Below are 19,621 nucleotides of genomic sequence, written 5' to 3'. Positions count from 1 at the left end.
GCCGTTAAACGTATTTTTAAATATTTGGAAGGTACGAGTAACTTGGGATTTTTTATCCAAGCTCCTCTTCCTTCGACTTAATCAGTTTTTCAGATGCTAACTATGCAGGGTCACATGTTGATAGAAAAAGCACAAGTGGTGCTTGTGAATTTTTAGGAGATTGTTTGGTTGCATGGCATAGTAAAAAGCAAACATCCGCAGCTCTTTCTACTGCTGAAGGAGAGTACATTGCAGCTGGTAGTTGCTGTGCTCAAATTTTATGGATGCAACAAACTTTGCAGGATTTTTGTATTTCTTATTCAAATATTCCTATTTATTGTGATAATACCTCTGTAATTAATATCTCGAAAAATCCTGTCATGCATTCTCGTACTAAGCATATTAATGTTTGTCACCATTTTCTACGAGATAATGTTTCTAAAAGTAATATTGAGTTTATATATATATCTATTGAGAAACAGCGTGCAGATATTTTTACTAAGCCCTTAGCTGAATATCGATTTTGTGTAATGTGACGTGAACTAGGTATGTGTTCCATGTAATTTTATGTGATTAAATGTGTATTTTGTCATAATATTTATATATGTTTTTGTCTCTTTTATTCTTGTGATAATTAGAGAATTTGGTTCTGTGCTAATCAATAATTACTACATGTGTTTATCTGTTTATATAATTATTAGTATTATTTTTTTATCAGTCCGTGTGTTGTTGCGTGTTTATTGCCATTAGATTTAGGATATCTTTTGATTAGATTTATCACTTCCTCGTATTTCGTGCATGTACTTTTTAAGTACATCATTTATTTCTCTCTTCTGTTCGTTTCCATTTCCATCTCTAACTCTTCAGTTCTCTTCTCTATTTAAACCCATCTTCTTAACCTTTTCATTTTCTTATTCACCTACACTCTCCTAAAACACTCAAACCCTTTTCATCTCTCTTCTATCTTCTCAATATTTATCCATGGCACGCAAATCGACTCCGTTCACCCGTTCTCGATCCGCCTTTCAACGAACCCCAATCGATGCAGCCTCAGGCTCAAAGCGTTAAAGAGTCGGTAAATTGGAATCTGAAGCGTCTAGCGGAGCATCTGAAGTTCTTTTGAGCGACATGAAAAAGAAAACGTTTCGAAGGTGATGTCAAAGTTAATTTTGAAGGAATGTCTATGTGATTTGGATCTTTTGAAGAAAGTCGGTATTGTGGAGTTATTTGAGTCAATTGGTTATTCGTCGTTGCTGTCACCCCTAGAGGTTATTTATCCCGAGTTAGTGAAATAATTTTATGCCAAGCTTCGTATTATTGATGGTAATATTGTGTTCTCGGAGGTGCAAGGGAATCCGGTTTGTTTTAAAGTTGATCTACTTGCAAGGCTTACGGGCGTTTCTGAAAGGGAATTTGTTCGTCGACTACTCATCAAGCTTTTCAAGATATCCCCGGCCTTCAGTATGAGGAACATCTCAAAGTCATACTTGGTGACAATTTCGTTTCAGTATATGTCAAACCGCTGGTAAATGATTTAACTCCTGTTTCTCTTTTGTTGTTTCGTTTATTTCATACAAACGTACTCCCTCGCAAATCTGGTCGTGATAGAGTCACTTTCCAAGATTCTATTCTTATGTCTGTTTTTTTGAAAGATATTCAGTGTGATATTGCTTCGTTAATTATAACCAATATGAGTCATTGTGTGAATCACGGTTCTATGTATTTACCATACCCCGGTCTTCTGTCTCGTGTGTTTGAATACTTTCGTGTGTTGACCCCTGCTTCTGTGTCTGACAAAATTTCGGTTGTCTTTGATTTATCAGTGTTAACCTTGAATGGTTTAATTGTTTCTGAGTCGAATGAGTTAGTTTTTGATGATTCTCATAGGAATGTTGGTGGAATTCCTAAGTACCCGAACTATGCATCTGACCCCTTTGATCAGCCTACAAACACTTTGCTTAATTCTTTGTTGATTAAATTAAATGAAAATTCTACCGCTTTGGCTAATCTTAATCAACACTTTGCGTATGTTGAGACTTTGGGTTCGCTAACCTCACAGGTTAGTATGATGCATGCTTCGTTTGAGTTGTTTCGTAAGTTTGTTTGTTCTTCCTTGGATTCAATCAATGCAAAGCTATCTGTTTTGCATGCTTCTGATGTTAAGTTGTATAAGACTCTGGACTTTGAGTTTGGAACCCTTCAAGAGGGTCTGGTTTCCTCTGCTAAGGCCTGGGAAAAAGAGTTTGTGAAGTTGTTCTATAAGTTGGGCTCCGAAACAAAGTTTGTGTCGTAATAGCTGTCCGCTATGCAGGACAAGAGCAAAATGTACTGGCATAAGAAGCGTGACTGGATAGGCGATTGTACGTTGGAAGAGATTACAGCTCCTTTACCTCTTCCTGCCATCCCTCCACCCTCTGTTTTTGGCATGTCAGGGGAAGAATACAAAGAGAAGATTTTCAACTGGCTTCGGGAACGAGACGGCAAAGCACCAGCTCAGGATGCGTTTGACAAGCTTTTCTCGGAATATGGTTATGCTCCTGTGTATCCTTCATCCCAGAATAAGGCTTCTGGTTCAGGCAAAGGGAAATGCAAGGCTCCAGTTAATATTGATGATGACTCCGACTGAGACCCCTTTTATGATGAAGGGGGAGGAATTTATATGTTTTAAGACGTTGTCTTATTTGGTTTTTGATTTTACGACTTGGTTTAAGATGTTGTTTGGGTTGTTTTGAACTTCGGTTTCTTATGTGTTTAACTGTTTTAACTGTTTTATTCTGGATTAATTTTGTGGTAAATTACAACTGGACATCCCGGTTTATGGATGGGTTGTTAATGCATATGATTATGGATTATGAATTAGTTATTTTGGTTGATTATATGAGATTGTATCATTTATCTATCTGTTGTCCCATTCTTTACTTAGTTATCTCATTCACATATCTGTTGCATACATATAATATAAACTTCAATATATTCTATTGTCTTTAACCTTTTGTTTCAGGCCTTTTAGTATTTTTAATAGGGGGAGCATTTATGTTCTCTTTGTCATCATCATAAAAGGGGGAGAATATTGCAGTACGAGTTTATGATGATTGGTTTTAGCAACCGAATGTAACAGACAACTGATCCGAGATTATAGCTATGCAGTTTGAATCAAGATATCTTCCAGAAGCAGTCTTCAACAGAATATGTTTGTTAGGGTTTGTGTAAATCTTGTTTAACTAGATAAATTTCATCTCAAACAAACTCTCTATCTTATAAACCAAGTTTGAATTATTCAAGACTTATCTTTTACTTGGTTTATCTTTTTCAAACAACTAACATATTAGTTTTCATTCAAATATTTTCAAACAAACTTGTTTTCAAATCTTATATATCTTATCCTTGTTTGAAAATAAAGTCTGTTAAAACTTTGCCTATAAATACAACTCACATTTTCAGATTTCGACTAATGCTTTCACGTCAATTCTTTATATCTGAAAACACTTCTTGTTCTTTATACCCGCGATATACATCCAGTGAACAAGATATAGTTTGAGTTGTAATGAACGTATTTATACTTATTTGTACTCGTGTATTCATAGCGACTTTGTGCCGGGTTGTGGCAAGCTTGATTCCAAAGTATATAGCAAGGTAGCTAGAGGGCTAAGGAATAGAAGTTGGCTAGGTAGCAAGTTTAGCTTGGGAAAGGGTTTCTTTCAAGTTCTATATTTGTGATCAAGGAAAAGACTGTAAGTTCTTTTATTTAAAGTTGATATAATACATTCTCTATGCTAGTTGGCATATGGACTTGGATGTAGGCCATAGACTAAGTGTAGGGGCCAAACCAAGTGAAAACTTCTGGTGTTTTTACTTTTTCAGTTTTCAGCATATTGCATTTATATCTCTGTTATTTCTATTCTATTATTTATTGAGACTATCCCATACATTGTCTCATTTGTTAAGGGACTGTCCCATTTGCATAAAAGACTGTCCCATTTGCTTTGACAGTTAGTAGTTGTTACATATCTATCAAGCCTTTGAATTTCATTTTGTATCAGAGCGGGTGCATTTATTTCTCTTTTTAGTGTTTATTTTGCTAGTGATCCATGGCTCAACCAGATAGATATTCAAATAGTTATCCACCACTGCTCCAAGGTGCTGAAAACTACAATGACGGGAAATTTTGGATGAAGATCTTTCTCCAACGTGATGCATTCGAGTGGGATGCAGTAGAAAATGGTTTTACAGTTCCAATGAAAGATGGAAAGCCAAAACCCTTGAAGGATCTCTCTCCTGAAGGAGTGAATGCAATGAACTCGAATGCTAAAGCTATGAACTCACTTCTCAATAGCATGGTAGCTAGAGAATTAAGAAAAGTATCAGCATGTACTTCTGCCAAACAGATCTGGGATACGTTCAAAGTCAGCCATGAAGGCACTTCTAAGGTACGTGAAGTAAAATGAAGTATGCTCATCAGCTACTCTTGGAGTTCGATGGGGCCTGGTACAAACAATCCGAATCAGTAGCTACTCTTGGCAAGGTAAAGTGGTAAATAAATATGAATTTTTCTGACAAGAGTCTTACCAGTGGTGGGAGGCAGACTTGATTTTAGCTTTACTCTATAGCGTTGTTTATTGAGTGTGTAATTGAATATGTTTCCAATCCTTGTTAAGATTTAGGGATTTTGCTGTGAGAACATCTAAGTTGTGTATGGAGGTTGTTCCCTGATAAGTATTTTGAGCAGAATATACTACATCCTGTTAATAGGTGAGTTAATTTTAGAGTTGACTATGAATTATTAGAGGAAATATGTGGACTTGTGAATTACATAACTTGACTATGAATCCAAAACTTAGCTACACTTGAGGACATACTTCATTAACTTGAAACACAGTTAATAATCTTCTAATTTTTTACTCCACAGTTAGGAGTTCTATGAAAAATGCTTAAGGAATTATGGAAATGCAAATATGTGGAAGTACTTCACTGACGTGTTTTATTATCTTCCCCTTCCATCACTGATCGAGAGTTAGGTTTGTACTGGATGAGATATCATTTGGTTTTATAATTTTTACAATATCCGACATTATGTTTTCGTATTATAGATATTTTGTTTGCATGGAGGACTTTCACCATCTCTGGATACACTAGACAATATACGGTCCTTTGACCGTATACAAGAGGTACACTAAAATTTCTAAGCTGATTTATATAGTTTAGATGTCACATATATATATGTGTAGTCTTTTTTTCCATAATAGCTTTTCATTGCCAATGCTCTATCTTTTGTGCTGTCTTTTTAGTCAATCATGTATACTCTGTCCATGAAATGTATAAAGTACCGATCTAATGCTTGTGTTTCCTACTTTGCCTTTTTCCGGTGAATAGAAAATTGCAAATCATTATCCTTTTCCCTGTGAAAAGAAAATGTAGTTAACAATGCCTATATCTTATTCTTGTTATTAAGTGTTTTAATGTTTTGTTCGTAGGTTCATCGTGATGGGCCAATGTGTGACCTTTGTGGTCAGATCAGATGATTGTTGTGGCCTTGTGGGTGGGGAATATCACCACGCGAAACTGGTTATATGTTTGGATATGATATAGACTGTAGCATCATCTATTGACAACCACATATATAGATTTGTAACATATATTGACAATACTTGATTGTTTACATTTACAGAACTTGATTATGTTAGAATGTAGTTTTTACAAATTTTGATTCATGTATTTATAATAATCCATGAGTTTCATATTTGTTAATTTAATTTGAGTTGGTCTAATTATTTTTGAAATATTTCCATTTATATTTTGTATTAAAATATTCATCATTTTTATAATTATATTTATGAAAATTTAAGGAAAAATAAGTAAAACCAAACTATTTATTATATATTTTTAAAACTATTTAGGTTTTCCCCACGTATATGGGGTCCACTTTAAAAAAAATCAGAACAACTACTGCAACATCTATATGGATCTATTATAACATCTGGAGTTATGTTACCTGAGACGTGTTGTTGTATATGCCTATAGTTACTACTTAGGACTTAACATAGCAACTGTATTTCTATAGCCTTTTTTGGCCTACAGCAACATCAAATGGGATCTATAGAGACAATGTATAGATGTTACAAGAAGCAATCTATGGAGTAGTGTAGCCAACTTTCATCTTGACTTGCTTTGCTGAAAAGATAAGTAATAAAATTTGCATTAGATGAGTTGAAGTCATCTAGATACATATTTCCTTTTCTCACTCCTGTGAGAACCACTTTGTTGTTCTTATTGTTTGTAAGAACACAGGCTTCTAAATTGAAGGTTACAGAGTTGCCCTTATCACATAGCTGGATGACATTCAGAAGGTTATGTTTGAGTCCATCCACTAGAGCAACTTCTTCAATGATGACATTGTCTTTTGAAATCAAGACACATCCTAAAGTATACCCTTTGTTGTCATCTCTAAAAGTAATACTTGGGTCAGCTCTCTCCTTGAACCTAGTGAGCAGGGTATAATCTCCAGTCACATGTCTTGAGCAACCACTATATAGATACCAAAGATTCTTTCTGTTTCCCTGCACACATCAAAATCAAATCAAGTTGATTTTGGTACCCAAGTTTCCTTGGCTCCATCCTTGTTAGCCTTCTTTTTAGATTTCTTAGGCTTTTTCTCACTTATCTTAGGTGATTGAGATTCAACCTTGGTCATTAGAGTAGGGCTATGAAAACCATTCATAATTGCAGAATTATCATGCACAGGTTGGTTAACATGAAATGGCATATTATGTGCAAACATGTTATTCCAATATGGCATGCTAAATGGCATTTGACGCATATTGAATGTAGCATAGTAAGGATTTTGTACAAATGGCATATTAGCAAATTGTGCATTCAAATTTCATGCAGGCATAACATTCATAGGAATTGTGGGCATGTTGAGAAATGAGGGGGGTGTAGAAATGGGTGCAGGCATTGCGGATTTGCAATTGACAGATAAGTGATTAACACTACCACACTTAACACATATTTTTCTAGGTTCATATTTATCAGGTGTGTAGTTGTTATATTTGTTAATTCTTACTTTCCCATTCCCGTTGTTTTTCCTTTTCAAATCTGCCTTGACCTCAATTTTCTCCAATCTGTCATCCAGTTGCTTCATTGATAGATTCCCCACATTGATTCTTTTGTTCTCCTTGACTTGACTTGATTCTCCTGTAACAAAGTTCTTGGAAACTGATCCATATTTTTTCCATTGAGTATAGCTAGCTTGGCTTGTCTAATTGGCTTTTGTTCTTTCAACGAATGAGCATCCTTGTTTTTCAATGGATAATTACTTTTATCTTTGGATGGATAAACTTCATCATATATTGATTCCACGTCCGTCGATAATCCTTCTACCAACTCAGAATCCAGTTTCTCCTTGCTCTTTTTCCAGGAATCTTCATAGAATGATTCTATACCTTGAACCTTAGAAATTTGGGCACTTACATTTCTTGATGATTTCCAAGGCTTGATTACCACTTGCACTCGTTCAAGGTGCTTTCTAAAAATTTCCTCTTTCTTCAAGGATTCAGTCAATTCATCTTTTGCAATCTTAAACTCTATCTTCAGTTTCTCAAACTCAACGAATTGAGTTTCTAACAGAGTATTTCTCTCAGTTAAAAACATATATTTTTATTTAATTTTTGTGTTTTCTTTAGTAAGTGATTTAAGTGTAAGATGCAAGTGATATAATCCTGTTGACATGTCATTTATATCATCATTACACTCATCTTTAGAAATGTATGCTAGATTAGTAGTGATTACCTGATTTCTTGAAGAACCGACTTCTGCTTCATCTGATTTGGCCATTAGAGCTAGATTGATTTAGCTAGTTTCTTCATCTTCATCTACCCCATCAGCTGCCCAGACATTATCTTGATTCAGAAAGGCCCTTTCCTTTTGTTTGAGTAGTTCAAAGTACTTCTTTTTGTAATCCACAGGCTTATACTTCTTTTTCTCAGAATCAAGCTTTCTGCATTCATTGGAAAAATGACCACTCAAGTCACATTTGAAATATTTAAATTTAGATTTATCCACCATATTTCTATTTAGCTTGGTTGCTCCAAAATTCTTTTTGAATTTTATCTTGGTAAATCTTCTTGATAGGAAAGCCAGATGTTCATCTATGTCCTCCATTTCATCCTGACTAAGATGGTCTTTATGCTGAGCCATTAGCCCTTTTCCTTTGCCTTCAGAAACCCTTGAGTTTGGTGCAGATTCCCAAGCTTCAACCTTCATCTCTTTCACTCTCTCTTATTCAGCTACCAAAGCAATAAATCCTCCCTTCTTCCTTCCTTTCTCTAACTGCTCATCTTGTTCCAACTCAAGCTCATAAGTTTTTAGAATGCCATAAAGTCTCTCCAAAATAAATTCCTTATGATCTTGAGAGTTTCTAAGAGAGACAGTCATAGGCTTCCTGTATTTTGGTAGAGATATAAGGAATTTCAGGTTTGAATCTTTTATCTGGTAAAAACTTGTAAGGGAGAAAACACGCGCTAATATTCACGCAAGTATACGCGTTCGCAAGTAGTATAAGATATAAATCATATTCGTTCCCACAGAGACTGGTTTAGGTTGAGTTCAATTTATGCATCTATGCAACAATGTATGGTTATCGCCTAATGCTAAGACAAATAACAAATTGGGTTTTGATTAAACTAAGAGATTATACTAAATAAGATTAACTAAGAGAATTGAGCTTGAATTAATATATATGACAAACCTGGGATTCTAACTTCATTACTACTTCATTCAATAGCCTTATTGTTCTAAACTTTAGCATGTAATGGTGATGACACTAATCAGATAACACGAAACTAGTAAATGCCAACTTTCGTTGTACGAATACCCTACTACCAAGCATCCACAAAAGAGATAGAAGTTGAATAGGCACCAATTATATTGAGACCCTATATGTTTATAGAATTTGACAACATAACGGTTTAAGCATAAGTTATCTATCTTGATTACATAGGGCAAATAATATGGTTAAAATTACCTACGAATCATGCATAACAAATACATGAACCTATGCTAGCATGGCAAGTTCTAAATCTCAAGATTAACTGTCGCTTTAAAAGAGATTAACAAACTATCTTATATGTTAGCTACGCACATAAGACGAATAAGCACAACCAATACTAGGATATCAATCAATCACCACACACCAAGATATCGAAACAATTAATTATTGAAATCCATAAGTAAATCCGCTAGAATCCCATGATAATGATTAGCCCATAATTGAACTCATCATCACCATGGGTTCATATAAAAACATGGTATAAAATAAGGTCTTAATAAACTGAATAATAATTAAAGTACGAATAAACGAGATCCAGGTTCAACAAGAACGAAAACGAGCATCCAAAGTTACAACTAATTCAAAGAATCACAAGTTGAAAACAAGATCTTCTTTTTCAGAGTTGTTTTGTGCTTCTAGGTCTTCTCCTTGGTATCCCAATCTTCCCGAATGATGAAAACCCTTTTTTAAGTAAATATACGCCCATATTGGACCTGGACCATTAAAATCGTCAAATTTCACTCAGAAAAGCCTTTTTCAGCGAAATAAGCGACCAACCGCACCTCAGGTGGCCGCCTCAGCTCTCCAGGTGGGCGCCTCAGCTCCCAAACGGCCGCCCCACATCCCAGGCGGGCGCCTGGAGCCTGTCTGGAAAAAATTCTGATGAATCTTTTTTTGGCCATAACTTGAGTTCTACTTGTCAGAATTAGGCGATTCAACTGCCCACGCCAAGCTAACGAGATTCTCTACAACTTGATAATGGCATTGGCTTCCAAATCTGGTCACTTTTCATCATATTTCCTTTAAAAGCTCCTTTCTTCATTTAACTGATACCTGAAATGCAATAACACAAAAACACATCAAAATACCAACAACTTGAGTCCAAAACACCAATTTAAGCTTGTAATGAAGCGTTCCAAGTGGATATAAAATTCACTTATCACAACCCCAAACTTGAATCGATGCTTGTTCTCAAGCATAAACAGACTCAAAACTATAAAAAAACCCTAATGCATGAATGCAACTACGTGAATGCAACTAAATGATAATGGAATCGATCCCCTCAGAATAACCATAACCAAATGAATAAGTCAATGCCTCTAAGAATGCAATGACTTTAAACAGAGTTCGAATAAATCCCACAAACCAACTCACAAACCAGAAACGTGCGTGTGTGGAATGCTTAACAGATATCTCTCGATACTAGATCAATAACCATAACTTATCTATCATCGAAACAATCAAAAGTTTATAAACATAATAGACAATAACGCACTATGACTCACAACACCTCCTTTCTACTAGAGTTATACAAGGATTCACACTATTATTGAACACATTATAACAAAGATGCTTATTTGACCGTGCAATGAATGAGGTCCTAAAAGACTTATGCAATAATACCCATGTAGCGAGCATTAGGTTAGCGGATCCAAGATTATAAAAGCCTTAGGTCACTAGGCACAAAGTCCCCTAGAACTTAATAACTCGAGTATTAAAGAGCTCACTCTTGATCAATTATGCATAAACACATATTTTTTTCCTTTTCCTTTTCTCTTTTTTTTTTCCTTTTTTTTCTTTTCTGAATGAGTGCGTTTCGCTCCATCTCAATCAACCCTAGACTACTCATAAAAATATGAGCCGGCTACTAGCCATTTGACGCCTAGCCTTACAACAACTAGTAATGAAATCCAAGTTTTTCTCCAGATAAAAAAAATAGTGTTTTTACGTCATTACGAGAATATCACAAATTCTAAATATAACCAAGTGATTAAATCTCAACAACAAACAAGTATGATCATGATCTAGATCAAAAGCAACCCTATAAGACTTTGTGAAAATATTTGTTTCTGGCATGCAAATCAATTCATTAAGACTTAAACATCCCTATATTCGTCATCACCACACTCAAATCAACATCAACTTATCAAATATCATAGTTCATCTTAAGGGATCATGCTAAATATGCATACAAACACAACTATATGAAATCACATAAAAATAACAAATATGTCCTATATGAACAATCATGCAAAAATATGAATGAACTACAACTAAATATGCAATATGAATCTATATGAGTCTATATGGACACACACACTACTAATCCTTACATTATCACCCCCAAAATTAAAATTTTCAATATCATCATTGAATGTAATAAAAAGAATTTCAGGCATACCTAATTAGTAGGAGAGTCATCCTCCTCGGGTGGAGGATCGGGTGGCCAATCAACCTCGCCACCAGTGTCTCGGACAACAGCTGCAAAAGCGTGTGTCAAATCTTCAGCAAAACGATGGTGAATGTCGTGCATGGCATCCATACGCCTATTCACTCGCATGTACTGCTCATCACCAAGACCAAACCTATCAACTGTTTGTGGCGCATGAGAAGAACCCTCTGTAGGCACTGGAAGATCCGTCCAGCCACTCTCTACATCATCAAAAATATATCCCAACCCCTTATCATCATAGGGTGCACCTAAGAATGAATAACTCAAGTGATCTGGGTTTCGGTTGAGCTCAAGTGTAAGAGCTTCTTGAATAAATGGTTCAAAATGCTCTTGAGAAATTTTTAGCTCTGCTAACCCAAGAGAATCGAATGGCATATCCAACTTCCTCATCCACGAAGGTGCATTCAAAACCTGCAGTTGCTCTGCTCCTTCCTTGTCATCAATAACTGATTTCCCTATTAAGGATCTCTCTAAGGTCTCTGACTTTGGCAATTGTTCAAGCTCTGAATTTACTACAGAGTCGACCCACTCTACTTTAAAGCACTCCTCTTTAGTTGTGGGTAACTTTATTTCCTTGAACATATTAAAAGTGACCTTTTCATCGTAAACCTTCATCGAAAGCTCTCCTTTTTGCACATCGATCATAGTTCGGCCTGTAGCCAAGAATGGTCTTCCCAAAATAACGGGAATCTTCTTATCTTCCTCGAAATCAAGAATTACAAAGTCAGCAGGAAAGATGAGTTTATCTACCTTGACCAAGACATCCTCCACTATACCTCGTGGATAAGCGATGGAACGGTCAGCTAGTTACAATGACATGTATGTTAGTGTCGGATCAGGCAGACCAAGCTTCTTGAAGATAGAAAAGGGCATCAGATTGATGTTAGTGCAAGGAATAGTGAAGCTTTCAGGATCTTTAAGCTTCGGAGGCAACTTCTGTTGCAGCACTGCACTGCATTCCTCCGTTAGAGCAACGGTCTCTAAGTCATCGAGCTTCACTTTCCAAGAGAGAATACCTTTCATTAACCTCGCATAGCTAGGCATCTGTTCAAGAGCTTCAGCGAAAGGTATGTTCATATGAAGTTTCTTGAACACCTCCAAAAACTTCTCAAACTGCTTATCCATCTTTTTAGTTTAAATGATTACGTGGACACATGAGGCAATGTAGTTTAAACGAGATGACCCTTTGGTGCTAAAAACTGTAAACAGACAAACGATTATGATTATGCCAATAGCTACAGGGTCAAGATGATTGTAGTCATCTGCAAGCGCACTAGCATAAATACGAAAATCATCCAGGTCTTGGTTGCAAAGGGTGGCTAGGTAGGATGTCCATGATCGAGTTACCGCTGCACCGCCAATTATGTACTCAAGAATTATGTTTCCAGCAGCAATAAAGGCCACAAACTCACCGAGTTCTACTCTTAGGTAGGCAAATGAGCCACCTGGAGAAATGGAAAGAATTTAACTATAAAAACAACTACAAGACTGCATACGTATTGCCCACAAATATGTAGATAACAAGTTAAATAAAAAGGATGCAAGTTGAAAAAAAAATTCCAAGGGGGCTTTTATCTAAAGGATACAAGTTTAGGGACCAGATGTTTTAAAAAGGTCTACACATAAGGACCATGTATTTATGGCTATGAACATGTCACCAAAGAGCCCCAACTTCAAATTTTTTAATTGCGCTCTCTAATATTATCATTTAACACTATTACTAAAGTGAATATAACTGAAATTGATAACAAACTTACAAGCTTTCTGAACTATAGTAGTCCTAGTGCATGAATACCGCAAGATTGATAGTTTGCTAGATATGTATATTATTCAATGAATTTGACCGTATTAATACATTTTCTAGTAAAAAAAATAGCTCATTCTTTTTATCTTCAAATAATTTCCAGCAAGATAAGAGATCACATGAATCTGAATTAACATTTTAAAAAGATAAATAAACCATTCTTCGTCAACTTATGACCCATAATAGCGTGTCATTCCTATGTTTTCATACCTGCAACCGGGATTTCCACAGCAGACTTAGTGTAGCAAAATACAGATAGCAAAGCAGAGATCCCATAGACGATATAGGAGAGAACAACACAAGGATCAACATGATCACGCGCTTCTAACCTGGTAAGAACAAATATTTTAGCTCCAATCACTGCTCCCATTCCAAACCACATTAGATCCCACCACGACAGAGTCTTCTTCATCTCGTTGTGGCTCCGAGCTTTGGCCTCCAACTCAGCCTGGTTAGCTGATCGAGTGTATACCCGATCCACGAACCGAGAGGGAGTCGCCTTCAGGGCACTTACATAGTTTCCCCAGCTCTTAAATGGCTCCTCTGGAAGAAAAGTTTCCTTTGAACACGAACACCCTCTTCTCCTGAGCCCAGTTTCATGTACAAAAGGCTTATTGACATTGACCTTTATGTCCACATAATGTCAATTTCTACAAGTGAATGTCAATGCTTGAAAAACGTACACTTTAAGCCTTATACTTTAGCTACTTAAAGATTTTGGCTTTTTAAGCGTCACTAGTGAGGCACCTTGCGTTGAGTATTTGGTGACACTTGTTATTTAAATTACTAATATCAAAACTCAAGACTCGGAGGTTTAGAGTGTGTGTATTAAAATATAAATAAACATGAAAACCAGTAAGGTCCAAAATATCATCAGCCCTATAAAAAATGCATACTCCTTTGTACATGGTCTCTTTCCAGAATTCATACCAAACATTTCCAGAAGAGTCACGCCCTGATTTCTCTGAACCAAGTTCTTTATAGTCAAAATCTTCAGCAGCCAATATACTTGTACAAATCACGACTAGAGTGTGATACTGAATTTTATCATTACCACATTCCAGATAATGAAGCCCATTTTATGGTGATTGACATGTATATAACAACCAGGTGTATACTAAATGTCATGTAATTATAAAATTTTATATTCTAGGTAAGTAGTGTCTATGCATAATTTACCATGCCTAGCAATCAAAGATCAGAACATGTCTAGCACAAGGAATAACGATACTTCTGTTTATTACCTCCAAAACGTTGTCATGTCTAAGGTATTTGCATGTTACTGCTTTCCTCAACATACAAGCTTTCGTTCCAACGGCACGCTTGACCATCCAATATCTCTGTCAATAAAATACACAATTTGCATAACAGTATTGAGGATCTCTGCTGGCGCATTTATGGTTATATGGCTAAGAGTCAAGTTCTAGCATTGTAGTATGTTCATGTGGAACAATTTGTTGTCCATTGAAGTTATGCCATGCACCAATGAATTGGTCACCTTGTTGAACCGTATATTCTAAGAATAACAGATAAAAAAACATGCATATAGTCAATTTTCGAGTTTCTAATCTGATAGTATCACGTAAAATCCAACTATAATATTGAATGAAAATATTAAAGTATTATCCTTTTTCATTTAGGCAGATAGATATGATTTCTGGCAAAGCTCATACATATATGTTCGACAAAGTGTTCTATTTACCTCTCTCAGTACAGAAAACTGGAAATTTCTAGCAAGCTCCAGACCTTTACAAACTTCGTAAAATTCAAACAGACTAGATGCTTGTGCATGATTTGGCAGACCAATTAACTAAACACCTATTAAAGCACAATAAGGATACTGGGAAGAAAAACCACGCACTTATGCAGGTGACTGATTTTCCCTCACACACAGCATATCCACTACGCCATAAGTGGGTTATTGTAATGCCTAAATGGTGTTACAATAGGCCCCAAAAGTGTTACAATAGGTCTATTGTAACACCAGAGGGCGTTACGTATACGAGCATTACAATAGACACCCTAATGTAACACTTCGTCGATCTATTGTAACAGAGAGGAAAACGTTACAATAGGCACCTACTATAACACTAACATGCCCAAATGTAACACAAAATGAGTGATACAATAGCTTGATCAAGATTGCATAAGTGAGACCCAGAAGGTTGGGTCCACGTGGCCCCGACATGGGCCCCACCTATGGGAGCCACGTGGACCCCACCTTCTGGGTCCCACATAACCTATTGTAACAGTAGATTTTATCTATTGTAACACCAATTTTTTTAGTTGGGCAACACTGGAATATGTGTATTGTAACAGTTTTTTATCTATTGTAACACTAGTAAGATATATAATGTAACATTATATGTAAACAAATGTTACACTAGAACAAGCAAATGTAACAATTATTCTAAACATTTTTGAAATATAAGGTTTGTTTTTAGAACAATCCATAATCAACAAAAATATCAAATCTGCGTACATAAGAGTCTCAGCTCTGCGAACCAAACAACTACATTACAATACATTCTACAAACCATCTCCAACGCTAACGACGACCAAAGTACTATAAATAGTCTCATCCAAACACCAACGACGACGACAAAATAAGAAAACGTATTGATCTTTATTTTTCTGAATATTTACAATTTACATAATGAGAATCATAGTCTATGTAGAAATTAACAAATGTGGGCCATAAAATTTTTTACAGGAGTGGTCTAGTTGGAAACGTCGATAAGGTTCCAGTTCCTATGAGTTATTGCAATATAAGGAGAAGCTCTCTTGTCAATGTAGAAAAGAATTTACCAAGTGAGCATCGAGAGGTGGAGGATAGTTGTGAGCTACAGTGTCAATCCAATTGAATATCATGTTGTGGTAACCATAATGCTTCCCAGATATGCTATGAGCATATTTCCAAGCTGTTGTTGAGTTAAACTTTTTACGTACATCAGGATGTAAGGAAGAAAGGCTATATGTGGATTAAAGTCATCCTTTAGTGACAATTCCCACCATTCATCCCATGGAATCACCACAATAATTTCATCACCCTACCAAACATAAATATTTGGTTACACTTATTAGATATATATAACCCTAGCAGACTCTAAGATAAACCACCCCCTAACCATAAAACTACCCAATCTCCAATATACATAAATAGATAGGTCAATCATTAAATATATATACATTTATATTAAATATAATCATTAAAAAACAAAATAAAACTTTTATAATATATTAATTGATTTCCTATAGAATTATAAGATATAAGAAGTAAATTACTTCTAGAAGACAATGTTATATAGATGAATAAAGGACGTTCTGCTACTTTTTCAAGATTATACATGGAAAATATGCCTAAGCTTGAAGTAAAGAATGGTACATAATTATATTTCTTACAAAAAAGTGAAAGTGAAGTAGGCAGTTTGGCAATTCCAATTCAAGGCATTAGCCCCCCACTTGCAAAAATTCTTTTATATCTTAGAAAAGTTAACCAATAGCAGCAGCATGAACTATGATATGATGTCAACATGCATATATTACAATATTTCAGCTCTGTAAGACTATAGTTCAAGAAGCAATCTAACAAACAAATATGAAACGTTTCACATGTACACCACAAAAACATCACACTAGAAAGGACAAAAGCATGCATTCAGTGAATGTGATAAGAAAACCCACAAAAGAGAACTAAGAGAACTTTAAATCTGATTTATCAACATATACATGTGCAGCAACATCAGCAATTTTACAACATTATCATCTGATATACCCAAAAAGAGAAAACATAGAAAAGTTGTAGTAGCTTCTTTAATATTTTCTTCACAGATATAACTAGTAGTATATAATTAAGTTCCACTTTCCCATGAAGAAAGTAAACACAAAAGACAAGATAGTTCCTGGTGAAAGACCTGACTACTTGCAGACCAAGTGATTAACAAGAAACTACAGAGCAGATCTTCCTCCACATTACTTCAATGTTAAAAAAAATAGCACTACTTAAACTACCAAGATTATAATGGAGGCAGATAACAGCTCTGTAGCTTACTAGTTAAATCACTTTGCTAAAACTAAAGCTATAAATATTCAACTATCTACTAAAAATAACTAGTCCATATAACCATTATGTATCAATAATCAGAAACATGATTACAAGTATAACCTTGTTGCATGTTCATCATCAGCAGCAGTACAACCATCACCTTCACCTTGTGCTTCACCATCATTATCTAAGGGAGGAGGAAAGTTGAGATCAATCCCTATATTTTGAATGCGGGCTCCACCTGTCTTAGTACTAGTTTCTTCACCTGAGTGCAGGAGAAGTGAATCATTGACTGACAGTGAAAACTGAAAACTAAAAACCAAGGCAACAGAGACTTTTAAATAATAGCAGGAAAGGAATTTAACTACTAAAAGTTCTATAAAAAATTTACATCGAGAATATGTAACTACAAGAATATTTGAACTCTGAAGTTAACATGTAGTATTCTTGTAGATATATACTATAAAATCACAAAAAATAGAGCCTGATGACATGTTATACATATGGATTTTCGACGAACTGAAGGCACAAAAAAACTAGTACAATTAATTGGAAGGGATAGAAGTTTGAACATCTTACACTTGCGACATGACTTGGAAAATCCTTAGGATGGCTAAAAGATTTCCTGATGTGATCCAATAAAAAATCTGATAATAAATTTAGGAAGAATACATTTCCCACTAAAAAGTAGAAGACCATGTTGCAAGCCTTTACTGAATATATCCTGTTACTGTAGATTGTAATCCTGGTCCGAGACAAACAAAACAAAGACATATATATAGCAAATATGTGCAGTGAGAATGCTTTTTTTAACTGTTGGAATTCTTTGTTTCAATAGAATAGAACGATAACCTTGGAAAAGGTCATAGCAGGGCTCCATTGTTCTTTTAAAATGTCAAGGAAGATGCTCCCGTTGCTGTTTATATTCGGGTGGAAAACGTTGGTTCGAAATGGTACCTGTCAATTTATTACATGCACAAAAACATATGTTAATACCATGACTCGACCTTCAAGGTCATAAACACTCACACTCTCTTAAATACTAATTTACCTACACCAGATTTATGGAACATCATGCACCTAAAAATACCTTAAAAGAAATTATGACAATGCACACAGATTTAATGGAGTAATTACAATGGATCTTCTCTCCACTAATAGTTCTACATATAATTGATTTCATATTTAGTCTTCTTTGTATTTAGACCACATTTACGAATTCATCACTGAATGAATAACAACCAGAAGGATGGTATACAAATTTTGCAGTTTAAATTAACTTTGAGCATGATTAGAATGGTCTGAGAGTGCATTAGGGAAGAAATACCAATAGTACTTACCATATTATCATCATAACCGTAAGCTTTCTCATTCTTGTGAGATTGCTGCCTTGTCAAGGTTAAACCACGGTTTGCTGCCTTTTCAATTTGCACTCTCTGTTTTTCTTTCAGCCTTCCTTCCTACATTCTTTCTTTTACTTTTAAATATTAGCAATATGTCCTTTCGGTACTCCCTCATTCCAACTCTTCAACCATAACATTAATACCACGACAACTAAACGATTGCCATTGAAATTTTGAGACATTGTATATATGATAGTCTTAATTTTCTTTAATCTCATATCTCTCCTAAATTGTGTGTTGGATATAAAAAAAGAGATTACATGCAGCCAAACATATATAATTAAAAGTTAAAGAAGCACTACACCTTTGGTGGCTGGAATGGATAATCTGGAGGGAAATGTATGGTCAGAGAAAAACCCCGCCTGAATAGGACTATATGGAGGGCCCATAATTGAAGTTTTCCAGTGAAACATATCTTCAGCCGCCGGACCCAAATAAATAAACACAACAGCAAGAAAACCAAATTACCAACTATCTAAATTCACTCTTCTACATGAATGAAACAATTGAGATATCCAATTAAGTCGAACCCCTAATCTTGAAGCCCTAATTGCTTGCAAAACAAAACCCCAATTAATCATAGCAAAAACGGCCAGCAAAAAGAACAAAACTCTAAATAAGATATATATATATATACTTGATAATTCACTCCAACCCCATTTTAAACGCTAAATTACCCACAAAATCAAGGGATTAAGTATTTACTTTTAAATTCGAGCCACATACATGTCGATTGAGTCAGATCCAGAGAGAGAACTTGGGAGACTATCCTTCAACTTGTCTTCAATTTGTGCTTTAATCTTGTTTGGGAGAGAGAGTTAGTGATTGGGAGAGACATCGAGAGAACTGAGGAGCTTGTGAGGAAGAAGGTTTATCAATTAGGTTTTCATTTTTGGGGGAAAATTACGGCCTGAAATTTCAGTATATATTTTAATTTGTTATTTTGTTTTTAGGATTACCTATTAAAATTATTATTTATTTATTTTGAAAGAAATACGATCATAAGTGTTTATATATAATAAATTTGTACTTTATTATATATAATATGTTAGAGTAAAAAAGTAAATCAAAAAATAATTTTGACTCCGGTTTTATAATAATATATTTATTTTTA

At 35.2% G+C, this 19,621-nt stretch overlaps 1 protein-coding gene and 1 long non-coding RNA gene across 11 annotated transcripts; both read right to left on the bottom strand.

Annotated features, from left to right (window-relative positions):
• Positions 1-9,279: 9,279 nt before the first annotated feature.
• LOC141665740 (cationic amino acid transporter 1-like) lies at positions 9,280-14,530 on the bottom strand. Of its 2 annotated transcripts, XM_074471723.1 has the most exons (4): positions 14,304-14,530; positions 13,270-13,643; positions 11,205-12,700; positions 9,280-9,856 (listed from the first exon to the last, which is right to left on the bottom strand). In XM_074471723.1, exons 1-3 carry the CDS (start codon positions 14,318-14,320, stop codon positions 12,390-12,392), a joined length of 702 nt encoding a protein of 233 aa, XP_074327824.1. In that variant the 5' UTR covers positions 14,321-14,530; the 3' UTR covers positions 9,280-9,856; positions 11,205-12,389. The 2 variants fall into 2 exon arrangements, with proteins under 2 accessions (XP_074327824.1, XP_074327828.1); XM_074471727.1 differs by lacking the exon at positions 13,270-13,643.
• Positions 14,531-15,666: 1,136 nt separating this feature from the next.
• LOC141665747 (uncharacterized) lies at positions 15,667-19,406 on the bottom strand. Of its 9 annotated transcripts, none has more exons than XR_012552130.1 (6): positions 19,213-19,406; positions 18,445-18,922; positions 17,957-18,061; positions 17,684-17,849; positions 17,225-17,369; positions 15,667-16,109 (listed from the first exon to the last, which is right to left on the bottom strand). It is a non-coding gene; the product is annotated as an uncharacterized LOC141665747 (long non-coding RNA). The 9 variants fall into 9 exon arrangements; XR_012552128.1 differs by having other exon boundaries at positions 17,684-18,061; positions 18,445-18,575; positions 18,812-18,922; XR_012552129.1 differs by having other exon boundaries at positions 17,684-18,061; positions 18,445-18,571; positions 18,812-18,922.
• Between the last annotated feature and the right edge of the window lie 215 nt (positions 19,407-19,621).

The sequence above is a fragment of the Apium graveolens genome, chromosome 1 (genome assembly GCF_009905375.1).
Source record: "Apium graveolens cultivar Ventura chromosome 1, ASM990537v1, whole genome shotgun sequence".
NCBI lineage: Eukaryota > Viridiplantae > Streptophyta > Magnoliopsida > Apiales > Apiaceae > Apium > Apium graveolens.
This window is presented reverse-complemented; position numbering and strand designations above follow the sequence as displayed.

Coding starts and splice junctions, on each gene's coding strand:
- LOC141665740 (XM_074471723.1), bottom strand. Junction 12,701..13,269: donor TGTGGAAATCCCGGTTGCAG/GTATGAAAACAT, acceptor CCATTTCTCCAG/GTGGCTCATTTGCCTACCTA.